Source organism: Mobula birostris, chromosome 8 (assembly GCF_030028105.1).
Source record: "Mobula birostris isolate sMobBir1 chromosome 8, sMobBir1.hap1, whole genome shotgun sequence".
NCBI classification, from domain to species: Eukaryota; Metazoa; Chordata; class Chondrichthyes; order Myliobatiformes; family Myliobatidae; genus Mobula; species Mobula birostris.
The window spans coordinates 88,667,453-88,690,190 of NC_092377.1; the positions used below are offsets into that span (position 1 = coordinate 88,667,453).

At 44.1% G+C, this 22,738-nt stretch overlaps 1 protein-coding gene across 11 annotated transcripts in view; it reads left to right on the top strand.

Moving 5' to 3' along the window:
- The window catches only part of syne1b (spectrin repeat containing, nuclear envelope 1b), a 500,086-nt gene that overhangs the window by 348,065 nt on the left and 129,283 nt on the right, over nt 1–22,738 (top strand). For 9 of the 11 annotated variants that reach the window (XM_072265605.1, XM_072265607.1, XM_072265609.1 and 6 more), the window contains 13 exons: nt 2,763–2,936; nt 5,524–5,685; nt 5,818–6,012; nt 7,785–7,958; nt 8,926–9,117; nt 12,171–12,305; nt 12,899–13,023; nt 16,388–16,538; nt 17,184–17,324; nt 17,415–17,570; nt 18,970–19,179; nt 20,902–21,003; nt 21,753–21,872. In XM_072265605.1, the coding sequence (XP_072121706.1) occupies nt 2,763–2,936; nt 5,524–5,685; nt 5,818–6,012; nt 7,785–7,958; nt 8,926–9,117; nt 12,171–12,305; nt 12,899–13,023; nt 16,388–16,538; nt 17,184–17,324; nt 17,415–17,570; nt 18,970–19,179; nt 20,902–21,003; nt 21,753–21,872 (2,037 nt within the window). The remainder of the gene's footprint in view (nt 1–2,762; nt 2,937–5,523; nt 5,686–5,817; nt 6,013–7,784; nt 7,959–8,925; nt 9,118–12,170; nt 12,306–12,898; nt 13,024–16,387; nt 16,539–17,183; nt 17,325–17,414; nt 17,571–18,969; nt 19,180–20,901; nt 21,004–21,752; nt 21,873–22,738) is intronic. The other 2 variants (XM_072265606.1, XM_072265613.1) reach the window with 2 other exon arrangements.

A 22,738-nucleotide genomic window follows, 5' to 3' on the forward strand; every position in this document is an offset into this window, starting at 1 on the left:
GCTCTAATCCTCATCCATCACTCCTGCTAGTGCCTTAACTTGTTCACTGAATCCATCCCTTCATTCCTACTCTTCTACCAATATTTCTCTTGTTTAGGCAGTTAACCACTAACGGTAGGCAACTCCTCCACTGCATTAACTGGTCCATTATGTTACTCAGCAAAGTATATCTATCTATTTTCTGTAGACATTTTTACTTTACCCTGATTTCTCTGGGTCCGATGGGCATACTCTTAATATGTCGGGATGGATAGTCAATATTGCCAGGTGTCTTGACCATGGTTGACATCATCTCTGAGCTACATCATGATATTTGCAGAGAGTTCCTCATTGGCTTTGTTTCAGGAGGCACTAAACACGAGTTGAAGCCTCAGATGATGGCATCAGACCTGGCATCTATTCTATGCCATCTTGGGCATGCGGGTAACAACAATTTAAACAAAGATACTTCCTTCCCTCTTTGGGAGCTGCCCTGACCATAACAGTCTACAATTTGAATATTACCATTCAACAGTGGAGAGGTCACCAATGTCCTTCACCTTGTGACTGTAAACTGAAGAAGATATTAGGACAGGTGGATGAAAACTTGGTCAAAGTGAGATCAGGTGGTGGGGTGTTCAATGGAAGGAATTGTGGGAATGTGATCTGGCCAGTGGTGGAGTAATGAAAAGTGGAGAACACTAGACAGAGGGGATTACAGAGCTAGTGTGGTTTGAGGCATGGAGGGACCTACAAACAAGAAAGTGATTTTCTGTACTAGAGGTGCTGCTTGCTAGGGAACTTTGCAGATCACAAGCAGAGGAGATAGGTTATGGCAGCGGCTGTGGATGAGCTCAGTTTCACAGATGTATCAAGGTAGGCTATTCACCTGGAGAATTTGGATTAGTTAAGTCCTGTGATGGCATAGGCAGGGATGAGAACTTTGGAAGCAAATGAGCTGTGGCATGGAGAATAGTGGTGCTACAGAGATGGATATTGGTGAGGGAGCAGATATGGAGTTAGAAGTTCAGCTTGATCACGAGTATACAATGAGCCCAAGATGAGGCCACGTTATAGTAGAGGACCGATAGAGGTGAAGCAAGCACATCCTTGCCTAGTGTGGAGTGATGCCTGTGAGGAATGAAGGTGAGAAAACCAGAGCTGCCTTGGTGCCCACACAATCACTTGGACCACCACATTTACGTGAATATCTGCTTGGGTGTTTCAGATGCAGCCTTTAGGTCACGTGGCTGGTCTTGATGTGCAGTGACCACAGACAGATGGTGAGAAATGATCGCTCAGTGTCACTGAATTTAGGGTTTGGGGGAGGGTTGTCCAGCAGGTATTAATATGGCAGTTTAAAGACCACAGGATGAATTTGCCCAGGCCAATCTGCATGTGAACTCGCCTCACCCCCTTGGTCCAAAAGAGAATAACTACAGAAGTGCCACAAAATGCTCTGGGGAAGATCGTCGCCCCTCTCTTTCCATTAACTCAGCATGGTGCATTTTCAGAAGACTGTTGTTTCCTTATTGTGGTTGGGTTAGTTTGAGGACACAGCAGAGTAAAAGAAAGGCAGTTAGAGGTAACCATGAGCCCATGATGTGGCAGAAGCCCTTATGGCATCACTGCAGCCGTTTCTACACACTGTTCGCCAAAGGAAGATTGTGGTGATATGTAAACAGTAGGCTTGTCACCCTATCAAAATGCAATTCCTTCTGGTTGTGGAGTATAGAAGAGAGGGAATCAGGAGCTTGTACCAATCCTCCAGCCAAAACGTTCAAACCAATGGGGATCTGTTAGTAACTGCATCTTTGTGGGAGCAAGGATTGCAGTTATGGGCTTGACGTAAAGCGTAGCATGTTGGGCAATGTGAAGATCGAGATTTAGAGTCACAGAGCAACAGGAAGGTAAGCTCTCGGCCCAAGTTGTCCATCCTGACCAGGATGTCCATCTGAGCTAATCCCATTTGCCTATGTTCTCCTGAACCATTCGTATTCATGTACCCATCCAAGTGTCTAATAAATGTTATTATTGTACCTGCTTTGACCACTTCCACAGCTTGTTCTGTGTATGCACCACCATTCAGTTTCCTTTTAAATCTTTCCTCTCTTATGCTAAACTTATGCCTTTTAGTTCTTGATCCCCAACCCCGGGAAAAGGGCTGAGTACATTCATTCCATCTATGCCCCTCATGATTGGATACACCTCTATAAGATACCCCTTCCAGTCTCCTAAATTCCATTGAATAAAGTCCTAGCCTGCCCAATCTCTCCCTATAACTCAGGCTCTTGAATCCTGACAACATTCTCTCAAGTCTTCTCTGCACTCTTTCCATATGATGTGTTTAATGAAATGTTTCCTCTAACAGAGTAACCAAAATTGTACACAATACTCTAGGTGCATCTTCACCAACATCCTGTGCAGTTGAAACATAATGTTCTATTTCCATTATTTGGTGCCCTGACTGATGAAGGCCTGTGTGAAAAATGTCTTCTTTACCACCCTATTGCCCTGAACACTGCTTTCAGCGAACTATGCACTTGTACTCCTAATTCCTTCCTTTCTACAACACTCCCCAGGGCCCTGATGTTCACTGTGAAAGTCCTACCCTTATGACCTGTGTCATCAAAGTTGCTAGTGTTGCTAATTATCCATGTAGGGATGGTCTGTACGATCTGTTTTTTCTGGCACTGAGGCATGTGTGGATATGGTTTATAATAATCCTTCGCCCCTGACCTCGGTAGGTATGAGTCTCAATTTGTAAGTATTTATGTTTGTAGGATAGTGCTTATTACACAACGTTGTCTGCAGAAGATTTGCAGACAGCAGCCCCTGATGTTGCGGTCTTGAACAGTGCTGCATCTCTGCAGGAACCCACCGAGGCTGCACTGGGAGACCAGGCTTCTTCCAAGCTTGATGACCTTCAACGATCCTGGGAAACGCTGAAGAATGTGGTAAGATGGGCAAGATTATCTGTCTCTTTTATCCATGCTGGTTCCTTTTCCTCATTCCTGGCTGGAGTGGAGGCGGCTGATTGCCACCTGCATTTGAGCTTTATCATTTGTTTGTTGAATGCCCCCTTTGCAAGATTGGCATTTATTGCCCATCATAGTGGGCTGCTGGTGCTGCGATTCCTTCTTTAAGTGCACGCCAGTTTAATATGACCAGAGGTTTGCAAGCTGTGTGAATGGAGCTATTGGATTCAGTCAGTGCCGGACTAATACAACCAATAGCAAGCATGATACTGGAAAAACTCAGCAGAGTCAGGCCGGTCAGTGGAGATGAATGGACAACTGATGTTTTGGGTCAGGATATATACTGACCATCTCGCCTGTAGCTTTCAGGCCGGATGAATGATCTCGACCCATGATGTCAGCTGTCCATTTCCCTCCACAGATGCTGACTTGCTCCAGTTGAGTTTGTTCTCTTGTGCCTCTTAGTAGAAACAGCAGCTTGACTTTTACCTGTACCAAATTGATTTAAGCTGAATCCAAACACCCAACCTGCAGCAACAGGATATGAGCCAGTCACATCATCTCAGCCCAGCTGTCACCCAGAATCGGACGAGTACAACATGGGCTGTGTGTCAGAGTGGCTGTCCTTGTGCCATGTAGGAGCAGTCACTGCGCAGTGCGACACTGAATCCTCTGACACTTCTAACTTTCTCTGTCAGCTCAGTATAAAGAAGCAGGGACTGGACTACATGAGGAAGTCAGCTATCAGATAGTGCCTTCAGGGAGGTGGAAAGCTCCCGAGAGCTATTTGAATTTTGTTCCATTTTCTATGAGAGTATTACTAACTGGATAGCTATGGATTATGGTTTATTTTTGATTAAGGGAAAAAAAATCCATATATAGAATGCTTGCAGTCACAAGAAGTTTCAATTTATGCATGGGTCAATTATCCAGATGACCTTTTATGGGATGTGGGATTTGCCTAAGTAGCATTGAAATCTCGCACTGAAAGCTGCCAAAGGAGTCTACACGTTCAATTGAGACAGTAGACAGGGACCAGGGCCTCAGTTTTTGTCTCATCTGAAGCACGTCATCCACACTACTGCTCTGGGATATTGGGTTGAGCAATGTACTCTGATTTCTAGTGGGATGTGAAATCTTAATCTTCTGATTTACGTGATGGTGTTACCTACTTGAGTGCATTCCTGAGGAAAGCAAGCCTTTGTCTGAAGAATGACAGTATTGTAACACAAGGAGACAGCTGGTTTGCCAGCGTGGTTACTTATTATACAGCAGATGCACGAACTGAGAGGGGATGTTGTAGGTATAGTTCCTCGCCATTTTCTGCCCACACCCGCCACCCCCCAACACCACCAAAGTCAGTCAGAACTTATCCAGATGGGAAAATCAGATGAGGCTCACAAAAGCAGTTCGGAAATTTGAAAGAAGTTCATTGAAACGCTGACCAAACTTCATAAGTAAAACAATATAAATATAGGGGCTTGTAAATTGATATCACCTGCATATCCCAGTTGAAGAACGAGCTAGACACAGCAGTATCATTTATGCAAACAACAGGAATAGCTTGTTGCTTTGGCAACATTGTCACATAGCACAGGTTGAGATGATACATTTGTCTTTTAAATAAATACCTTAGGATTTCCATATAACCATCCTTTCCAAATTAAAGTCTGTTTAAATGATTCATCCTAGAATCAGAATTGGATTTATTATCACTGGTGTATGTTATGAAATTTGTAGTTTTATGGCAACAGTACACTATAATATATACAAAACTATAACTTTTTAAAATGTATTTCTTATAATAAGTAGTGCAAAAAAGAGCAAATTAGTGAGATAGTATTCATGGACTGTTCTGAAATTTGATGGCGGAGGGGAAGAAGCTGTCCCTAAAATGTTCAATGTGTGCCTTCAAGTTCCTGGACCACCACCTGATGGTAGTACTGAGAAGAAAGCATATCCTGGTGGTGGGGGTCTTCAGTGATGGATGCCGTCATTGTACTGTATTTTGAAGATGTCCTCGGTGGTGGGGAGGCTGCTGCCTGTGATGGAACGAGCTGAGCCTATAACCCTCGGCAGCTTTTTCCGATCCTGCGCATTGGCACCTCCAATCCAGACGGTGAGGCAACCAGTCAGAATGATCTCAATGGTACATCTGTAGAAGTTAAATAGTGTTTTTGACTTGCCTAATCTCCTCAAACTCCTAATGAAATTTAGCTGCAGGCTCTGACACTGGGGTCCCATTGCACATTGGGATAGAAATTTCATTTAACCTTTCGGTCAGTTACAGGTTTAGCATGTGTTACACGTCTGTACATTACATTCATAATAATTTTGAAGTTTAAGTTTGTGTGCAGCTAGAAGAAGCACATCTTGCGTATGTCCCTCTGCAATGATGCTGAGCTGGGAGGGACCTCTGACCTCTGACCCAGAACTCTGTCAGCTACACTGCTTTCTGCACTACAGTTTCTGGGAAAGGCTCCTGGTCAAACGGGTCATGAATGGATGCAGTAGGTGCAGCGATGGCGTTGTGCGTGGTGTGAAAGTTAACCTCTCTGTGTTGCAGATCAGTGAGAAGCAGCGTACCCTGTACGAGGCCCTTGAACGGCAGCAGAAGTATCAGGACTCAGTGCAGTCAGTGTCGACCAAGATGGAGCTGATCGAGGGAAAGCTCGGTGAGGCGCTCGATACAGGCAAGAGTCATGACCTCCAGATGGCGGCACACCAGGTACGCCCCCGGATTAGTCAGTGGGCTCTGCTCTCAAGAGGCTTATCTCCAAACTGCTGCAGGAATGACTCGGGTTCAGCTTGGAAAAGTGAGGATATTGAGATTCACCTTTGGGATGTTTGTGTGTCCTAGGGGCTGATGGAGGAGATCGTGACGCTTCAGGATGAGATCAACGAGCTGCAGATTTGCTTCGCGGAAGAGCTGGTATCGGACACAGTGGATGCTGACACTGCTGACCAGCTAGCCATGCAGTCCACACTGACTGTCCTGGCGGAGCGCATGGCCACCATCAGGATGAAAGCCTTGGGAAAGAAACAACTTCTGGAGGTTTGCTGCAACTGAATTCTCTCCATTTTCACCTTTTTTTTGAGGGGTTCTGTTTTTATCAGGTGGAGTGATGAGCGGCTTCTGAGGGAGGCCCCAGTTTCAAGGAGCTGAACGGGAACGGGGCTCCTTTAAGTGTGATGGGCTGAGAGGGACAGGGAGATAGCTGGTGGGAGGTTTAAGAGCCAGACTGTAGATCATAACAAGCGTATGTGAAAGAATCCGGTTGTAAGCTAAGCAAATTTGGGCATTGTTCTTTTGGCAATGGTTGGAGCTCTCTGGTGGTAAAGGTACAACAGTAATGAAGACTGCACTTGAGAAGAAAAGGTCTGAGAACTGAGTTTAAAATGATGACTCTTAATGGAGAATCGTAGGAAGAAATGTAACTGATATGACCAAAAGGATTAGTATTGTTTGAATTGGCACACGACAACAGGACAGGCCGAGTATAAAGTGGAAGGAGAGAAACTTAGGAGGATTGAGGGAGTAACCTCTCGGTGAGAGGAAAATAATTTAGAAAGGGGCACAGAGTGTTAGGATCTTGGAAGTTGGCATTGTGGGTGGGGTATGAAGGCTTTGTGGAAAGTGCTGCAGTTATTTTGTAGACTGTGTCCACTGCAGCCGCAGGAGGTGATGGACATAAAACAGCACAGTGCATCGTACCTCTCTGACCCCTGCCATGACCAAATGCTTGTATTAAATGTGTCTGCTAATTGTTCAATTGTTTAGATGGTGGATGGCATACTATTTAAACATGATTGATTTCTCCTGGAAGATACTTGATTCTTCAGCATATTATTGGAACTGCATCTATCCTGATTAAGTGGAGAAAATATCTTTACATTATTGAAATACCTTGCAGCCTTCATGGAGTCAGGCAGTAAAATACAATACAGATTCTCTTTTACATCAAGAATTCTTTCCTCTCATTTGCCCCCACCCTTCATGAATAAATTTAGAAGAAATGTTCTGTTATGTAGACAGGGACAGCCTGCTTGTCTTGGGAGTAGCACAGGAAAGTATAATTAAGGCTGTGTTGAGGGTAAGAATGCATAGGAATGGATGGTTAAAAGTGGTTAAATGTTTACAGGGATGATGGTGCAAGACAAAAATGGTTGTAAAGGAACTAGAAGAAATGGGTCACATGAATGGTTAAGTGCAGTGGAGTCATGAGCAGCAGCTGCTGAGTGAGAAAATAAATGGAAATATACTTTATTAATCTCAAGGGGAATTACTGTGTCACGGTAGCATTACAAGTGCACCGATATACAAATATTAGAAGAGAAGTAAGAAATAATAATAAAAAATAAGTTGCCTCAAACAGTCTAACAGGAGGAGTCTTCACTTCCCTGGCTATAGGTTGACTCATCATAGAGCCTAATGGCTGTGGGTAAGAATGGCCTCATACAACGCTCTGTGGAGCAGCACGGTTGTCTTAGTCTTTTACTAAAAGTGCTCCTCTGTAAAGCCAAGGTGGTTGTGGCCATAATGGCCTTAGTGGCTGTGGTTTAGGGCAGTTGAGCGTAATGTTGAGACTGGCAAGATGAGGTTCCTCAAGATTATCTTCAGCATCAATGTTACCATGGAGGGAGAAGTGAGAATAGGACAGTGAAATCAAGTGGAAATTACTGTAAACTCTGTTTGGGGCAGCCTGTCAGCTCTGGTAGTAGGGGAGGGGTGGGTGGGAACTTGAAGACAGAATGGAGGGGCTAGTAAAAGTAGTCGTAAACCAGCAAGATTGGTGATAATAAAAAGGATCTTCTCTGCTGCTCTAGGAGAGGTTGAATGACCAGGTGGAAGAACAGCGGCAGATACAAGCCCTTCAAACATATCACGGTGAGGCCGATGAGCTGAACAGTTGGCTGCTGACCACAAAGGCCGCTTTGAACTCTGCACTGGAAGTCTCTGGAGAGCAGATGGACATGGAGGAGCAACTTATTGACTGTCAGGTATTGGCTTAAACTCGAACTCCAAATAATAGAGAATCACTTTCCTGTCGTGTCTAGAGCTTTAACTGGGTCGTCTTTGCCACAGCTGCTGCAAAAGAAAAATGGCTTGGGTTTTATTTAACCCTCAATCACAAAAGAAAAGTGAATGATAAGCAGGGAAATATTTTTGAAGTATTGCCACAATTCTAATGAGAAATGTGGTAGCATCACCAAAGATCTGTACTGCTTTTCTCTGAAAAGTGACATGCATTCGTTTAGGTTTACATCTAAGGAGAATTGTGGCCTCGGTTCTCATGTAATCCCTCTGCATGACAGAATTCCCTGAGATTTTGTACATCCTCACACCCATTGGCTAAGAAGAGGTACTTAAAGTTGCAAGGCAACGTTACCACCTGAGACCTGTGTCTGCATATATGAGCTTGGCTGGATATTTTGCACAATTGTGCTTATAATTGATGAGCGGTTACTGTGGATATTTTCTCCGTTGCTGGAATTGGCCAAGAAGAATTACCCATTGCAGTCACAATGAACTTTCCCCCATTAGGTTAATCCAAGAAGGAAAGGACCGCATAAATATTTGCTTGCGATGTCTTGAATTGCTTGATGACCAATGAAGTACTATTTAGAGGTGTAGTTACTTTGTAGAGTAGGGAATGCAGCAAGCACTTTGTGCGGATTGGGCCCTCACAATATAGGACGTGATACCAACTAGGTTCTCTGGTTTGAGTATAGGATGAATGTTGGCCAAGGCAGCCAGTCAATAAGTGATGCACCTGTTCTGCGCAGTAGGATGCCTCCACATCACAAGAATGTGTAAGGCTGATTCTAAGACATGTATCAGATCAGCTGTGAAGTATAATGATTATTGGACCTTGGGAAGTTGGCGGGGGGCGGGGGTGGATGTGATTGTTGGATTCTTGTCCATGAGAAAATTGATGGAGTTGCTGCTCTTGCTCATCTGCTGCAGAACATCCTGATGGAGATTGAGCGTAAAGTGGCCTCTGTTTCCGAGCTCTCAGTGAACAGCGAGAATCTGCTCCTGGAAGGGAAGCCCCAGACCCGAGAGCAAGCTGAACATCTGACTGAGAAACTCCAGAATCTGAAGGGAAGCTTGGTGGAGTTGCAGAAGATGTTGCAGGACAGAAGGATCAGTATCAAAGTAAGGCTGTTACTACCATACCCACATTCCTGTTCAGTGCAGTATAGTAGTAATTTAATTTAATTCTCTGATTTAATTTTTCTGTTGTAGATAACTCACATTATTTTAAGGACTGATTGCATTCATTATAATCCTGGTGTTTCCATAAACATGTCTTACTTTAGTTTGGAGTCCTGCCCAGATTGGTGTATGGGCAGGGAGTGTACAGAACAGGAAGTGTATGCCAAATGCATAATTGTTAGAAACAATGACACAATGAAAGTCTTGAGTTAACCATGTGCAAAACATTACTTGCAACGCAGTTGGTGATGGTACAAAGTTCGGTACTGATGTAAGATAGACTGTGATGTAAATTCTAAATAATTAATTGTGTATTTGAATACTAGCTTTCAGTTTGCAACTAATAATGATGTCATAAAGTAGCAGTGTAAATCAATAGGATGTTAAATTGCTAAACTTGGTCAAATTCATAGCTTTTTGAATGGATGTGCAAGAATGAGAGATATCCATGATGGGACCCTGTTATGTTTGATCTATTATTTCATTAAATGTACTGAGTAATTTTTATATTTCCCCCTTTTTTTTTTTTTTTTAGCCCCTTGACCCAGAACAGCTGTTCTGCTCCCAACTCCCCCAAAAATTTGGTAGTGTATGATCATGCTTTGGACCTGCAGTAATAATCGAAAGGAAGTGAATTTGGATCAATAGAGACGTTAAATTTTGCCTTAAACATTTAGAAATCAGAGCACGAAGGATGTGAGCAGGAGATGGTCTCGTGCTCTCTTGAGGCTATTCCACCAATTCAATAAAATCTGGCTGATATTTAGCCTCAACTGCTATTTCCTGCCCAAAGCCCAAAATCCTCAATTTCCCGAATGTCTGGTAGTATGCAGCATGCCCAGATAAGGTACATTAAGGACCGCCCGGTCTGGGCATGTTGTAGCTTTCAAGGCTCAGTGTTACGTTCTCCAGCTTAGGATAACTCGCTCTTTCTTTTTGTACTACAGACCTGGCCATCATTTCTGCTATCATCAGTTTGACTAGGATTTTTTTTCTATATAATCTGACTTGCAGGACATGTCGACAAAGAAGCTTGATCTTATAACTTCACCTTAGGTCATCTGGTACCGGAGTTATCTCCCTTTCTTTTACCGTCTCTGTTTCTGAAAAACAGTTTTTTTTCCCGAATTTGAGGAAGGGCTCCGGATCTGAAGAATTAATTGTTTCTTTCTCCACAGATGCTGCCCGCTCTGCTAGTATTTCTAGCATTTTCCGTCTTCAGATTTCCAGCATCTTTTTTTAAAAATTTGCTGACTGTCTTTCTTGTACAAGGAAGTGGTATCAAACCATGAGGCTATTAAATTCTTGTTTTGAAGCCTAATCAATTAATTTATTAGTGAAAGTAGTATATGCTTCGGCCTCCGTGACTCTAGCTGTGCTCTGGGATTTTGATCAAGTTAGCTAAGAATTTTTATTTGTGAATCATATGCTTTTTTCCCCCACAGTAGAGCCCAAAAAACAGAAAATTGTAAAGCATGAAAAGCTAAAAATTCAAAAGCCGTAATTTCAGAAGTTATCTGAACCATCTCTTGCAGCTATTAGAGCCAGTAGGCCTTTTGGGTAAGTCTGTATTGGCTTTGCATAACACGATGGAGCAATTTTTTCCCATTCCTCCTTGCAAAATTGCTCAAGCTGTGCCAGGTTAATTGGGAAGCAATGGTGGACAGCAATCTTGAGTTCTTGTCAGTGATGTTCGATTGGGTTAAGGTCAGGACTCTGACTGGGCCACTCAAGGACATCAATTTTCTTCATTTGAAGCCACTCCTTGGTTGTTCTGGCAGTGTGCTTTGGGCCGTTGTACTGCTGAAAGACGAACTTCCTCCCCCGTTTAAGCTTTCTGGCAGAGGCTAGCAGGTTTTTATCCAGGATCACTCTGTATTTAGCAGCATTCATCTTTCAATTAATCCTGACCAGATTTCCAGACCCTGCTGCTGAAAAGCATTCCCATAGCATGTTGCTACCTCCACTGTACTTTACAGTAGGAATGTGCAGTATTAGATTTATGCCACATGTACTGCTTAGTATTAGGCCAAAAAGTTCCGCTTTAGTCTTGCATAACCACAAGACCTCCTTCCACAGCTTTACATTATCTTCTAAGTGACGCTTTGCAAAGTCTTTACAGGCAAGGATATGTTCTTTTTTTAAGCTAGTGCTACTTCCTTGCCAATTTTCCATAAATACCCTTTTAGTGCAAGGCCTTAGAGATTGTGCAGCCATGAACTTCATCTCCAGTTGCAGACACTGACTTCGCAGCTCACTCAGAGTGACTGTTGGCATCTCAGTAGTCTCACTTACAAACACCATTCTCTTCCGGTGACGAAGTTTCGAGGTAACCTTTCCTAGGCAGTGTGGCTGTGGTTTCATATTCTTTCCACTTTTTCACAGTGCATACTGCACTGAACTCTGAGTTACGTTCAGTGCCTTTGAGATGGTCTTGTGCCCTTCCCCAGATTGGTGCTTCTCTATTATCATTTCCCTGACTTATCTTGAATGCTCTTTTGTCTTCATTTTGGTTTCGTCTGTTGAAAATCTGCCATACTTTTGGACTTTATGGGGGGGGGGGTATTTATTCTTATGAATTCATTAAAAATAGGCGATTGTTCAATTTTCTGCATCAACAAATATGGATGAGCGGTAAGGTGATTGTCCCTGAAGAAAGTTAGCGTAGTAATTACAAAGGGATTTTCAATTTTAACTTTTAGTAAACTGTTGATGGGGTTTGGAATTTTTCTTTTGATTTGACATGATGCACAATGTTTTGTAGATCAACTCAAAAATCCTCCTTCAATATATTTAAAATTTTGAAAATCGGACAGTAAGATGTGGAAATAGTTGGGGCCGAATACTTTTTCAAGGCACTGGACTTTCAAGATGAATTTTCAAAAATCCTTGAATCAAAAACTGTAATGCTTTTATACCAAGAAGAAGAGAGGTGATTAGGAATCTATGGATGTAATCCCATAGAGTAACCATGAGTTTATCTTCTAATAAAGGATGGTGTGGTGCAGGAGAGGGAGAACATGGAAGCAGACTCTCCATTCCACGCAAGTCCTAATTTCCAAGACTGGCTGGTCCAGGCTCGGGCCACACGCTACCAAAACCAGCAGAACAGTCTCCAGAGACAGAAGGCAAGTGGTTCCTTGGGGATAGATTGACATCTGAAACTTGGATGCTAGCACTAAGAGCTTACTTTTATATTAAAGGGAAAAATATTGATAGGAAAAGTTTTGAGGGATACGGGCCAAATACAGGCATATTGGATGGCTGTGGATGGGCATCTTGGTTGGCCCAGTTAAGTTGGACTGAAGTGCCTTTTTCCGTGCTTTATTACCCTGAGTCCGTGCTTCTATCTTCTGGAAGAGGATTTATAATGTCTTTCAAAAATTTGGAAAGCTTTTTTTTTTAGTGAATCTAACAAGAAGATTCAAATCAGAATTATTGCTGGGTAAAATGAAAGTTCGAAGAAATATTTTCTCCCAGGGTTTATCAGAAGTGAAATAGTTTTCCAAGGTAAATGAGACCCCATCGCGATCACATTTTGCTGATGGCAATCGCGTGCGTGACTGTGGAAAGTCGTTTTGTCATGTAGTCTTGAGAGGACCTGGTGTCCAGACTGGGTGTGGACTCTACTGACAAAATGATAGCTGGTCAGTTCCTCTTGTGTGTGCTGTTTGCTCGAATATTATTAGAGTTCTGGCTGACTGTCTGAATCTGTCCATAGGAGCTGGAACAGCAGCTAGCAGAGCAGAAGAATCTGCTGCGGTCAGTCGCGAGCAGTGGAGAGAAGATCCTGACGCAGCAGACCAGTGTGGAAGTTCTGAGTGAGGAGCAGAGGTCACAGGCCAGGTGAGCACCCACGTTTCTGCGTCATCCCTGTTCTTCATCTAAAATTGGTGAAGCAGAGACAGGTAATTGGAAGCAAAACTATCTCCCAGCTCCCAAACCTCGGACTCAACTTCTCCCTTTGACTTCCTAACCAACAGACCACATCAGTAAGGATGGCCATGAGAACCTCCCACAATTACTATCAACACTGGTGCCCTCAGCTTCTCCCATACTCTTCCGTATGCACGGCCAGATTCTGCTCTGTCTTTACCTACGTGCCTACCATGGTGGGCCGTATCTCAGATAATAAAGAGTTGGAGTACCGGAAGGAGGTGGAAAGCTTCGTAACAGGTTGTCTTGACAACAACCTTTCCTTCAATGTTGGCAAAACGAAAGAGCTGCTTATTGACTTCAGGAAGAGGGCCAGTACACATGCTCCCGTTTATATCAAGTGTTGAGGTCAATAGAAATGAGTTTTCAGTTCCTATGAGTGAACATCACCAGTAGACATCACAGAGGCGCACAGCTAAGAAAGTTCACCAGCACCTCTACTTCCTCAGGAGGTGAAAGAAATCTCACACTTTCTTATTGACCCTTACCAATTTTTAGTAATGCACTATAGAAATCATTTTATCTAGATTCATCATGGTTTGGTATAGCTAATGCTCTGCCACTGACTGCAAACAACTGCAGAGTTGTGGACACACTCAGTGCATCACAGGAACCATCCTCCCCTCCGTGTACTCTGTCTACACGTCTCACTGCCTCAGTATATCAACCAGCTAACTCAAAGGTCCCACTCAACCTCGACATTCTCTTTATGAAAGTAATAAAGGAATTTACCTATTTAATTGTCACATATACAGTTAAAAACTTGCACACTGTCCATACGGATCAATTCATTACAGTGGTACCTTGAGGTGTACAAGGTAAAGTGATTTGAGGATGACGTGTTAACAGAGAAAGTGTTAGCAGACAGGAAGGAACAAGGTTACAGTGATGTAAACTGTAAGGTAAACCATCATATTGTACTACAGAAATATTCAACAGTATTATAACAACAGGAGACTCTTTGTCTGTTTTAAACCTGCTAGGATCAACATTGAAAAGTGAAGCTGTGTTCCAGTAGGTCCCCTTTCCTGACTTTTTGAGCTCCAACTTTGTAGTGGTTTGAGATCTGTTTACACTGAAATTCTGGAGGCTTAATTTACTTGACAATCTGTTGAAAAGTACCCAATAGACTCCAACTCAGAATACTAACAAAAATGATTACACAGGAGACTGCAGATACTCAAATCACACCCCTCCCCCTCCCCTCTTCACTATCATTGCTGATGTAGGGTTGACAGTTCCATTCCCCCATAGATGCTGCTCAACCCACTGAGTTCCTCCAGCAGTTTGTTTTTTTTACTTTGCTGAATGTAAGTGGCTCCTTGTTACCACTTGGTGAAAATCACAGTCTCAAGCCATCCCAAATCATCCTGCAGTCAAAGGTTGATCTTAATATCAAAGTATGTGCACAGAATACAACTCTGAAATTCGTCTTCTCCAGATAGCCACGAAATATTGAAAAACCATGGAAGACATTGAAAGAAAAGACATCAACCCCCTCCTTCTGCACGAAAAAGTAAAAGAACCAAAATTCGCAAACCCCAACTGCTCTCTCGCACAAAAACTAACAGATTGCTCACCCCGGCACGGCAGCTATAACTTTGAATCCCTAACTTCCAGCCCTTCTCTTGCCCAGAAAAAGGTACATATTGCCCACCTGCCAATCGGCAACAAGAAAAAAAAATAAGGAAAAACTGAAGGAGACCGATATAAACTAAAGTCCACACTAATAATCACGAATGTCCCGGAACTTTGAAAATGTCCTCCGTCAGCATCGAGGGGAGTGACAGCTGAAACTGGGTCTTTCAGTTGGGAGAGACCGCTGGCCTATGGCCATCATCCTCTGTCCTGCTGCCTCCCGATCTCTGGCCTGACGCAGTCTCCCACTGGAGGCCACCAGTGGAGTATAGAAATCATAGCAGACACAATTTGCTACATATAACGGTAGCATAACCAGCAACACAACGGACCAGGTCATCTGGTTTAATGAGGTTACTCACTGGATAAGCATCTCCGAGAAGCCTTGAATCCACCATAATGGTCAAAAAAATCGCACTAAAGATGGTAGAATCTGAATTCAGATTATGAATGCTGGAAGAACTCATTCTGTCAGGCAGTGCTTGTGGAAAGAGAAATCCATCAATGTTTCAGATAAGAGACTGTTCCTCAGAACTGAGGGTTTGGGGGTGGAGTGGAGTGTTTGCAGTTCTCAAAACAGAGCTGTGGGTGGGGCCGTTGTTAGACCATTGAGCTGGTGAGTCACACAAACTGGCATTTGTCTCCACTGCAGTGAGTTACCTGATCTGGGCTGGGGGAGCCCTTAGTTGGTTATATCAAATGGAAAGTACCCAGCAAGTCGTTGGCCTCTGTGGAATGAGAAACAGTGTTAGTATTTTGGGTCTGAAACTCTTTGCCAGGACTGAGAAAGAATTTTCTCTTACTTTCTGTATGTATTAGGACTGACCATCAGTAACTTCTGGTTCTACTTTTCTATCTCCACTAGTGAGGCCCCACTTGTCCTGATGCTGACAATATGTAACAAACAAAGAAACATGATATGTTTCTATCTATCATGTAATCTCACTTGGTTTCACTCCATATATGATATTTCCTTTGTTCTACCCTTGACTCTCTCCCTCTCTCCCAACACCTTGTCTGCAACTGAAACCAAACTTGTATTCCCTTCTTTCTCAACGCTGACAAAATGACTTGGACATGACATGGTATCTTACATGGTATTTCTCTTTCCGTAGATCCTGCCTAACCTGAGTGTTTCCTGCATTTTCTGCTTTTATTTCAGATTTCCAGCCATTTTTATTTGATTTTGAAATGGCCCATCCTTCCCCATAATCAGATGATTTTCTGAGCAACCAAGTTCACCGTCTTTTGCTGAATGAGAAGATGGCACTTTGATTTTTGTGGGTTGGCTCTAACTTGTCCCTTGTTAGAGTGGTATAGTTGGAGCAGTATAATTGTCTTTTGAGAGTCACTAGAACTCTACCCAAGCTCACTTCCTAAACCCCACAAGTTAAATCTGGGGAGAACCTGCTGAGGGGGTCAGTGAGGTTCAGTGCCAGTGGCCAATGTACTGCCAGCTCCCAGGAGCAAAGAGTACGAGGATCTCCAGACCTGTAAGGAGTTGACGTGTTAATCACCTCAGGAAAGAGATGGGTCAAGTACTGACAGTAATCGGATATTTTTCTAACATCGAGGTCTGCTGCGGAATGAGGAAATGATGCCGTTGACTTTGCTTTTTGTCCCCCCACTTTCTCAGTGAGACCGCTCAGCTTGAACCGTTATCGCAGGAGCTTGGTTTTGACGGAGAGAAGGCGTTTATGTTGCAGCAGTTGAGAATGAAATGGCAGAATCTCCAAAAGGAAATCAGCAATAAACAGAAGATGTTCAAAAATGCACTGGAGCACCAGGTAACCTTTGGAGTGTCCAACCTGCATCTCTACAGTGAGAGAGTTTACAAATGAATGAAATTGTACGTCTGGAGCACCTTTCACAGTGCCAGGATATTCCACTTTGCTGCGTGGAAGTCCCATTGTTGAAAGGTGCAGAACACTGCAGCTGGTTTAAACAGAGCAAGCTCCCAGACAGCAGTAATCAGTGATCATAATCAATTAATCTGTTTGAGTGATGCTGGTTGAGAGTTAATGATGGGCCAAGTTACTCTTCTGCTGTGGGTAATTCTTTGAATCCAGAGGAAGGGATGGTCAGATCCTTGAATGCAGAACTTTTCCAGAAGTTACCCCTTGGACTCAGTAGTGCACTGAGTGGCTCCACTTGATTAACGGGGCAGAGCTGGAACCTTCTGATTCAGGGCGGAGTGTTGTCCACTGAGCCCTGTCCCCAGAGACTGGTGGGTGTGCTGTCATCTTCTACCAGAAGGGCGTCATTATTAACAACCAAAGACCCCTTTCTGTAAATACTTTGGTATGGATGTATCAATGTATTAGTAATGTCTGGTAATTGTACTAACTGATGGAATACCATTGCTCCACTCCAGTCTGTGCCTAACACTTACTTGAGAATAATTACTGTCTGTTTCCTTTCTGTAATGTTAGCAGGTCTACGGTTTGGCCAGTGGAGTATCGAGTGGTATGGCTTTATTTAAAGGGGAATCTCAGACTTTGGAGAAATCCCTGCAGGCAGTCAAATCTCTCTTGACTGACATGAGTGAAGCTTTCAGAGATATTCCTACGCAGGTAAGTACCAGCTCTCTTTCTCATCTTTTGTTGAAAAGGATTTTTTGATCAATGCACCAAGTCACTGTTACCGTCCATCTCTGTATGAAGGGTAAAGATACTGAGGAACAGAGCCTGTCCCTGGAGCAAAAGTTGTTTGATGGTGTGTCCGCTGCCTGCCACTGGCTAGACTGTGTTGAAGATCACATATTTGTCAATATGAATTTTGTTCTGGAAAAACTAGAAGCGCACTTGAATCACGAAGAGGTAAGAAATTTATCAATGTGACTGATATTATGTTTATGGAATAGATTTCGTTGTGGTGTGTCAATGGGAATTTTGTAGAGGTGAGCAGGACAGTGTTTTCCCCTTTGTACAGATGTTAAAGAGATTAAAAAAATAAAGAATGAGAGCAGATAAACAACACTAGGAACAGACCTCCCAGCCCTTATAGTGATCAGGGAAAGCTAACGGGTCTGATTTAACATCGCCCCCAATTTCTGCCTCCCCACCCCTAGGCATTATTGTCCATTACAGCATGGGTACAGTGCAGTCTTTCACAGGAAGCCCAGCTCCCAGCATGTTGGTCTAGCCCATTGCAGCATGGGCAGATTGGAGTCTTTCACAGAAAGCCCAGCTCCCAGCACATCGGCCTAGCCCATTACAGCATGGGCATAGTGCAGTCTTTCACAGGAAGCCCAGCTCCCAGCATGTCGGCCTAGCCCATTGCGGCATGGGCAGAGTGCAGTCTTTCACAGGAAGCCCAGCTCCCAGCATGTCGGCCTAGCCCGTTACAGCATAGACAGAGTGCAGTCTTTCACAGGAAGCCCAGCTCCCAGCATGTCGGCCTAGCCCGTTGCAGCATGGGCATAGTGCAGTCTTTCACGGGTAGCCCAGCTCCTAGCATGTCGGCCTAGCCCATTGCGGCATGGGCAGAGTGCAGTCTTTCACAGGAAGCCTGGCTCCCAGCACCTCGGCCTAGCCCGTTGCAGCTGTCTCAATGCTAGCAGCTGGCTGCAATCGAGCAACAGCTGTAACAGCAGTGAGGCCCTGCCCCCTGGACATGGCTATTCAATATTTGTGAATGCCTTTCAGGAAAGGGTGTCTAAATTCATTTTTCTTTGTATGTATAAAATTAGAAAGCCTTTACCCCTTTCTCTGGGAGCTGATGTCTTCTCTCGATTTTTCATTTCTATATAACAACTCAGAAGGAGAACATGGGGCTTGTTGGTTCAATGCTGTCTTCCAGAGCAGTGATTTTATTAATCTCATTCCCCTTTGATCCTTTCTGTCAGATTTACAGTAGTCATTAACCTACTTTCGCGTCTTTGGGATGTGGGAGGAAGCCCATGTAGTCACAGGGTGAACCTGCATACTCCACACAGGCAGAATCAGAGGTCAGGATTGAAGTCGGTTTGCTGTTGCTAAAAGGCAGCTGCTTTCACTGCTGTGACAGGCGTGGGTTAGAGTTAACTTGGAGTAAGCTCCCAGGCAGACCTTTGGGAAAGCTGTGGATATTCGCGTTGTCCCTTTGGATTCTACGTGGTGTCCCGAAGAGTGGTACAGGTGGAAAATGGGACTGTAACCAGTGCTTGAAATGAAGATGTCTGCAGGTGAGGACCAGCAATAGCATTTGTGGAGGGCATTATTCTCTTTTGTTGCCTAGGGCCTTGCGACAGATATCGAGGATGTGATTGAAGAAGTAAACGGGAAGAAGGATGAGTTCTTCCATGTTCTTCCTGAGACTAAAAAGAACCAGGATGTTATTGAGGAAACGACGAGGTGCCTGCAGGAAAGACTCTGCATGTTGGGATTAACCCTGAAGCAGCGGTGTGAGAAGCTCAGAGACAGACTGCAGCAGCTGATGGAGTACCAGGTAAGTGGAGGTCTGCATCTGGGGTTGCTTCAGTGTTTCTGAACTACGCTACAGGACCCAAGATGGTGTAGTTCCTTGCTTGTGGTGTACATCCCTATTCCTGAGTCTAAGGGAGGATCTGCACATTTCCTCAATTGCTCAAAAGCTGTATATATTTTTATAGCTTGTGAATTTGAATCTATTGTGTATAGCTCAGCAGTACAGCTTGGAGCAAATTAAAAAAGTTGATTTGAAGTGAAGACTTATTATCATTGACAAATGTCATGAAATTTGTCTTGTGGCAGCAGTACAGTGCAAGACCTAAACAATTACTGTAAGTTACAATAAGTAAGTTTGGAAGCACTGTGAGATGAATCTTGAAAGAATGGAAATGATAAGGGTTCCTGTGAGGGAAATGTCAGAAATGGTGAATTTGAGAGGGGTCAGAAGTTAGTAACGAAGTCGATGAGTTGCACAAGTGCTGGAGGTGACAGCAATGCAGTCATTGGTGTGGCAGAGAAAGGGTCGTCAAATGTTGTCAGACTAGGTTTGGAGCGTGGACTATTCCCACGTAACCAACCTATCGCCTTCCTTACTTATCGTATTGCAAAATCTGCAGTCTTTGTCTCCATAATCCATTGTTTCTTCTCCCACACCTCCCTTTTCCCCACTTGCATCATCCTCTTGCTTCACCTGGTTCCTCCTATCACTTTCCAGCTCCTGTTTCATCCCTCCTCCTCACTGCTTATACTGACCATCTCCCCTTTACGCTTTGGCGTGATGCAGAGTCTGCACCCAGCACACGGACTACCCTTCTGCCTCCACAGGCACTGCCTGACCATCTCCCCTTTACGCTTTGGCGTGATGCAGAGTCTGCACCCAGCACACGGACTACCCTTCTGCCTCCACAAGCACTGCCTGACCATCTCCCCTTTACGCTTTGGCGTGATGCAGAGTCCGCACCCAGCACACGGACTACCCTTCTGCCTCCACAGGCGCTGCCTGACCGTCTCCCCTTTACGCTTCAGTGTGATGCAGAGGCACGGACTACCCTTCTGCCTCCACAGGCGCTGCCTGACCATCTCCCCTTTATGCTTCAGTGTGATGCAGAGGCACGGACTACCCTTCTGCCTCCACAGGCGCTGCCTGACCATCTCCCCTTTACGCTTTGGTGTGATGCAGAGGCACGGACTACCCTTCTGCCTCCACAGGCGCTGCCTGACCTGCTGAGTTCCTCCAGCACTTTTTTGTTCTCTCTCCCGATCCGAGCATCTGCAGTCTCGTGTTTCTGTCTTGTACGATTCTGTTTTAGATGGTACTGGTTGAGATGAGTATGTAGGAGAGACAAAACTGCCGAGAATTGCACCATTGGACCTCTTGCCTCCCCCGGGAGATGTTGAAGGGGTTTAGGTGAGTAACTAACCAGGAAAGCAACGCAGTGAACTGTTTCCTGGGATAATCTCTGGAATTGGGCACAACCTCGGTTCAGAGAAGGGAATATTGTTAACTGAGCTGTAACCTACAAGTGGCTATGTCAATATGACCTGAGTTTGTGTTCAGGCTGGTGCTGTGTGGAATGTCTGCAATGCAAGAAGCTGCAGTGCCTACATTTATCAGCTTGTTGCTCCATTCAATAGTTATGCAGTGGACTATTTGATGCCTGGCATTGCTGTGCACCTTGTAACTTGTGAATCTGTTGTCCTGTTCCTTTCAAAATCTGACTGTGTTTTGTTTTGCTGACAGACTGAGTTGAAGCTGCTGGTCACCTCCATGGCTGACAGTAAATATGTGGTTCTACAGAAGTTGACGGAGGCTATGGAGCATCCTGTTACTGAGCAACTGCAGGTGAAATAAGCCTTTGTTGCACTTTGCTATGTTTAGGGCAAGCTTCATTCATTTCCAGTTCAGGCAGTGAAATAGATCTGCAGGACGAATGTAGTGGGAACAAATGAAACTTGTAGAGGATTGAAATATTCCTGGCTTTGCTGCAAAGGAGACCTTTCTGCCACTATATTTGTGTTGACCCTGTTCAATTGATCCTTTTCACTGTTCTTTGATCATTGCCTAGGCTTTGTGTCCTTGCCTGTTATTATCGAACCTACTTCATTAGCCTTTCATAGGCAGTTCATTAAAGATCATAACAGAACATTAATTGAGTATTGGTCTTGTCAGATAAGCTATTCAAGTTACCTATTTAGTCATCAAGTGTTCTGAGTACAGATACTCTCCAGTGTACGAATGCCTGACGCGTGTACAGTTCATACATGTGAGTGAGCATTATGGAGTCTGCCAGGATGGATTTTCTGGCTGTAGTGGGATTGCGAGCATCTCCTGCTGTATGTGAATTCTGCAGCCACATTTCAGATTTGCAAGCTCTTCAGGTTACAGTTCAAACAAAACATGTCACAACCTTGGGAGGACTTGTTATATCAATCCAGGTCGCAAAGGTTCAGCCATACAGATTGGACCAACTTCCTCTCATTGTTCAGGTAAAAGTAAAAAGTGTGAAATGAGGTCCCTGTTTTCAAAACACATGCGCGCACACACACACACCCACCCCAGTCTGAATTAAAGTCTGTAATTTTTGTTTGCAGGCTGTTTTGCAAGCAGAAGATGATGTAAGGGAGTTTGAGATGCGAATCAGCCGCTTAAAAGAGCGATTGGAGGAACTGCAGCCAGATCCCACAAAACTGCTGGATCTTTCTAAAGTGCAGGTCTGGAGTAGTGAACGGAGGAGACATAATGCGGAAAACTCCCAGCTGAGTTTATCCCAGCTGTTGAACTTGGACAGTGTCGAATTCAGTGATGATATCTCTTCATTACTGAAACCGGAAAAGGATATGTTTGATTTCAACCTATACTGAATCCGTTCAGCTTTAAAAACCTGTCCAAACTGTTTCCACTTAAACTCAATGTGAGAAGGGTGTGTGCATGTAACAGTGTATATGTGTTGGTCATGAAACATTTGGTTATGGATACTAGGCTTGTGTGGGGGTTGACCTGTATGTTTGGGTGGTACATGCTGAGCTGTGCATCTTGGTTGTAGATGTATGGTGTCTGCATTTGTAATGTGAGACTGGCTGATGAAAAGCATTAATGTTGAACTTGGAATCAGAGCTGGTAAAGAGTGAGTTTCTGGAATGTTTCTGTCAGAATTAGGGGTTGGGTAAACCTCTAATGCTGTTTCTGCTTGAGAACTCCTAGATAAAGAGGTTTTATGCAGAGATACAGCATGGTAATGAGCTCTTCCGGCCCGCAGAGCCTGTGATCCCCAATTACATGCATGTGACCAATTAACCTACTAACCCATACATCTTTAGAATGTGGGAGGAATTCGGAGCACTCGGAGGAAACTTGGAACGTCACTGGGAAAACACACAAGCTCCTTACAGACAACGACAGGAATTGAACCCAGTTTGTTGGTGCTGTAGTAGCATTATGCTAACCGCTAATCTCTGCGGGTCCAGAACTGCAATGGGATTAGAGGCAGGAGGGAGCCTGCCAGGCACCAACGTTTGGTAAATAACTGGCGGCTGCCTTTATTTACGTTCCTGCCATTTTTTGGCAGCACGGAACAGAG